General features: G+C 61.8%; 1 protein-coding gene across 1 annotated transcript in view; it reads right to left on the bottom strand.

Moving 5' to 3' along the window:
• LHX5 (LIM homeobox 5) overlaps nt 1-1,596 on the bottom strand; it is a 20,760-nt gene extending 19,164 nt beyond the window's left edge. Inside the window, exon 1 of the mRNA XM_027773122.1 lies at nt 1,424-1,596. Within this exon, the coding sequence (XP_027628923.1) occupies nt 1,424-1,596 (173 nt within the window). The remainder of the gene's footprint in view (nt 1-1,423) is intronic.
• Between the last annotated feature and the right edge of the window lie 270 nt (nt 1,597-1,866).

Genomic DNA, 1,866 nt, shown 5'->3' with positions numbered 1-1,866 from the left:
AGAGGAAGCAGGGAGAGAGTCTCAGCACTCCCCCTTCTGCCCCTAACCTCCCAATCTCTTCTGGTCCTGGTAGGCAACTGGAAAATAGGAACAGCAAGCAGCCCTAAACCTCCTCGTAGGACTGGAACCCAGGACCCTCTCAGATCTCCCCTCTGTCTACATTTCTTATCTGACTTCTTGCTGAGCTCACAGAGGAAGTCAGCCTCCCCCAGAAGAGGTAGTGCGGACCCCCATAGGGAGGAGTGAGGTGTAGACTGGGGGAAGGGCAAGGGCCCAGGACGCTGGGGAGCCCCCACGTCTACTTACACCCATGTCTCTAAACAGGGTGAATTTGGGTGACATTGATGTAGTGAAGGCATTAGAAGCCATAAGTCACTTTTGGCCTTATCCCGGCAGCGTAATTGGCCATATGCACCTTATCAAAAATCATTAGGCGCTTTGCAAGCACCGCCACATTAGGGGCGTCGGGCCTCGGGGGCCCGGGGAGTTTACACGTGTAAAGGCTCGGCTGACATTTTCTCCTATTCAGATTCTCTGGTGCCGAGCTGCTGGGCTGGGCCGGCTGCCTTTCTTGGTGGCGGCGTTAATCACGCCCCCCTTCCCTTGGCGCCCGGAATTCACACTCACAAAGCCAGCTCTGGATGGTCTGGCGGAAGCAGGCAGGGCTAAGCTTCTGAAAACCCCACAGCTTCCCAGGCTGACCTTCCACCTTTCCCCGTGGGGAGAAACTGAGGCTCAGAGAGGTGACCTGCCCGGGGACCACCTGAGAGGCCACTGGAGCTGGGGTGTGGGGGGGAGGTGGGGGGGTGACACAGCCCACGCTAGACTCCAGAGGTCCTGACTCCCAGCTTCAATTTCGTTTGTGCTTTTCGACAGGGGGAGAACATGTTGAAGGGGTTGAGAGGTGAGTTGGGGGGGCTCCCTCCCCTCATCACCAGGGGAGACTTTCCTGGCAGGGCCCCTTTGGAGAGGGGGGAAGTTTCCGTTTGTCCAGGAGGGCAGCCTCTGGGCTCATGCATCCTGCCCAAAGGGAGAAATCTCCAGCAGCCCCCAGCTCCTGCAAAAATCTCTGGTCTCTCAGAAGGGAGCTGGAAGCTTCTGTCCCAGGGTTGCAGCCGCCAGGAAGGGGCAGAGATGGTGGGAAAGGAAGTTTGTCGGAGCTTCCTTCTCCTGCCCCACCACCGCTCTGAGCTGGCTGGGAGGAGTGAACGTGAGGCCCCAAACAGTGTCCTTCTTCCTCCACCTGGGCTCGGGCCCTTTCCTGGACCAAGGACAGGCGCCCAGCAGAAGGCTGGCCTGCTCCCATTTAAGCTTGTGAGCCGCCGGGGAGGCTGGGATGGGTTTCCAGGTCTCCCGTTCCCCGCGTCCCAGCCGAGCGCGCGCAGGGCGGACGCGGAGGAGGCAGAACGGCGCGGCCTCTTACCTGAAGAAGTCATTTTTGCAGTAGAGCTTGCCCTCGCGCGAGAAGCACTTCTCCGAGAGGTTGGTTTTGCACTCACAGCACTGAACGCATTTGATGTGCCACGCGCGGTCCAGCACGTTCAGCAGAAAGCGGTCGAGGATGGGCCGCTCGCAACCGGCACAGTGCACCATCATAGCCCCGCGCCCCGGCGGCTCGGGCCGCCTGGTCCTCCCAGTGGGCCCCCGGCCCCCGGGCCTCCCGGCCCTGCCGCTGCGCTGCTCCGCCGCTTGTGTCGGCCGCCGCCGGGCGAGTCCGGTCTGGACTAAGACTCAGCGGGTCAAGTCCTTGGGCGATCGCTGGTCTGGCGCTGGCTGCCGGGAGCGGGGTGGGAGGTGGTGGCATTCACGACCTCATGCCACGGGCCGCGCGCCCCCGCGTTGGTTCCGGGCTCTCCCAGGTGTCTC

The sequence above is a fragment of the Tupaia chinensis genome, unplaced genomic scaffold (assembly GCF_000334495.1).
Source record: "Tupaia chinensis unplaced genomic scaffold, TupChi_1.0 Scaffold000323_1, whole genome shotgun sequence".
Taxonomy (NCBI): Eukaryota; Metazoa; Chordata; class Mammalia; order Scandentia; family Tupaiidae; genus Tupaia; species Tupaia belangeri.
The sequence above is the reverse complement of the archived record's forward strand: the minus strand, read 5'-3'. Positions and strand labels throughout refer to the sequence as shown.